The sequence below is a fragment of the Sardina pilchardus genome, chromosome 11 (assembly GCF_963854185.1).
Source record: "Sardina pilchardus chromosome 11, fSarPil1.1, whole genome shotgun sequence".
Taxonomy (NCBI): Eukaryota; Metazoa; Chordata; class Actinopteri; order Clupeiformes; family Clupeidae; genus Sardina; species Sardina pilchardus.
In genome coordinates, this window is record NC_085004.1 from 1197921 (window position 1) to 1200420 (window position 2500).

At 44.6% G+C, this 2500-nt stretch overlaps 1 protein-coding gene across 4 annotated transcripts in view; it reads left to right on the forward strand.

Moving 5' to 3' along the window:
- LOC134095680 (LIM domain-binding protein 2-like) overlaps nucleotides 1-2500 on the forward strand; it is a 34431-nt gene that overhangs the window by 21105 nt on the left and 10826 nt on the right. For all 4 annotated transcript variants that reach the window (XM_062549342.1, XM_062549344.1, XM_062549343.1 and 1 more), the window contains exon 3: nucleotides 2278-2450. In XM_062549342.1, the coding sequence (XP_062405326.1) occupies nucleotides 2278-2450 (173 nt within the window). The remainder of the gene's footprint in view (nucleotides 1-2277; nucleotides 2451-2500) is intronic.

Below are 2500 nucleotides of genomic sequence, written 5' to 3' on the forward strand. Positions count from 1 at the left end.
TCTCTCCATCTCTCTGTCTCTCTCTCTCTCTCTCCATCTTCTTGGCTGTGCATGTTGGCATGCTTCCTAGGTGTGCTGTGCTGGGTCTTAATGCTGTAATTAGCGCGGCGTTAATTATTTGTAAATTGCGTGTTTGGGTGCACATCACTTGAGAAGCATATGTTGAACAGCATGCTCACCAACACTAGCAACCGCCTGATCCTACTGGAACTACTCCACACACACACACACACACACACACACACACACACACACACACACACACACACACTGCCTGATCCTCATCTGGAGCTACTCCCCCCCCACACAGACAAACACACACACACACACACACACACACACACACACACACACACACACACACACACACACACACACACACACACACACACACACACACAGAGCATCCTTCGTCTGACCAAAACACGAATGGCTGTTTTCGGTTTGTGTTTTAAAGGTGTCTTGTAAACAGACGTGATATGGATATGAGCGGTAGCTTCTCTTCAACTGGAGTGAGCTCAGGTCATGTGCATGAATAGCCATCGTTGCTCACCTGGTCGTCATTGTGTACGGCTCACCTGGTCATCATTGTGTAAAGCTCACCTGGTCGTCATTGTGTAAAGCTCACCTGGTCATCATTGTGTACGGCTCACCTGGTCGTCATTGTGTAAAGCTCACCTGGTCGTCATTGTGTACGGCTCACCTGGTCGTCATTGTGAAAAAGCTCTCAAGGTCTCATAGCGTGTCCATGGAGCAAGTCCACACTGAGTTTCCCAGCAGCCTCACATGTTGTGGGCGAGTTCAATTCGGCCTCCAGGCCAGTTTTAAAGGAATACGCCACCCAAAAATGAAATTAAGCCAGTCTCGGTCACCCCCAGAGTTAGAACAGTGAAAAAAACCCGGTTAAAATCCGTCCGGGTTTTGTCCTGCTTTGGGAGCAGCGTTTTTAGCTTTAGCTTAGCACAGTTGCTGTAAATGAAGGGAGTCAGTTAGCACGTCCTCCAAAAAAAGTGACCGAGACATTTTTTTTTTTTTTTTTAATATATCTTGGGAGACGTGTGTTCAAAACGAGTACAAATCATAATGTAAAATCGAACGAGGCTATTACCTGGACAGACATTTACTTGGATCTATATTCGGCCTCATCACAGGCGAAGCACCGCTAAATAGGCGCAAATTCTCATGCAGCACTTGAAAACTCCCAACTTCTAGATTCGACTGGAACTTCACGGGATGGGTTTCAAGTGCTGCTGCGTGAGAACTTTGCGCCTATCTAGCGGTGCTTCGCCTGTGATGAGGCTGAATATAGTTCCAAGTAAATATCTGTCCAGGTAATAGCCTCGTTCAATTTTGCATTATGATTTGTACTCGTTTTGAACACACGTCTCCCAAGATATTTTTTTTTTTTTTTTAACCCTTATGTTGTCCTTGGGGTCAATTTGACCCCAAGCAGTGTTTAACATCATAAAATATATGGTTCACTTTTTTTGTTTTGCTTCAAGTTTCATGACTTTTCCTCATTTGAAGGGTACAACAGAGTAAACATGAAATTTGCACAAAAATATGTTTCCAATGTCCTGTAAAAAAAATAGTTACGTTGGTGGTATTGGGGTCAATTTGACCCCATTTTTATGAAACATGATGAAAATGAATATTTGACAAATTATGGATATTATTATTGTAATAGTATGAGAACATGTAGCTATTATCATTATTTCATATACAAGTACATATTACATATAAGTTATTTTGGCAGGTCTGAAAAAGTCCAAAAAGTCAGCCTTTGGGCTGTTGACACTGGATTGGCCATATTGCCAGTCAGGGTTCCAGGGTTCATAAAGGGGTGTGGGGGGGTGGGATTGTTTTGTAGGGCTTTTGATAGTGGTTATTACACTCTTGTTAAGTACCTACCACAAAAAAAATTGGGTAAAAAAAATCATTTTAATCATTTTTGAGAGTTTTTTGTAGCTGGGGTCAAATTGACCCCAAGGACAACGAACGTCGTAAGATTTTAGGACAACATGAGGGTTAAATGTCTCGGTCACTTTTTTTGGTGGACGTGCTAACTGAAATCAATGATAACACATTACTACTGTACGTTTACTCTCCTCGCTCTCCTCTCCTCTCTCTCTCTCTCTCTCTCTCCCTCCCTCCCTCCTCTCCTCGCTCTTCTCTTCTCTCCTCTCCTCTCCTCGCCTTTCCTCTCTCTCCCTCTCTTCTCTTCTCTCCTCTCCTCTCCTCTCCTCTCCTCTCCTCTTTTCTCCTCTCCTCCTCCAGCGATCGGAAGGACGCTCATCCCTCGTTACTTCAGTACGGTGTTTGAGGGCGGAGTCTCAGAGCTGCACTATGTGCTGCATCACTCCAAAGAGTCGTTCCACAACGCCAGCGTCACCATCGACTGCGACCACTGCACCATGGTCACCCAGCACGGCAAGCCCATGTTCACTAAGGTACACACACACACACACACACACACACACACACAAACACACACACACAC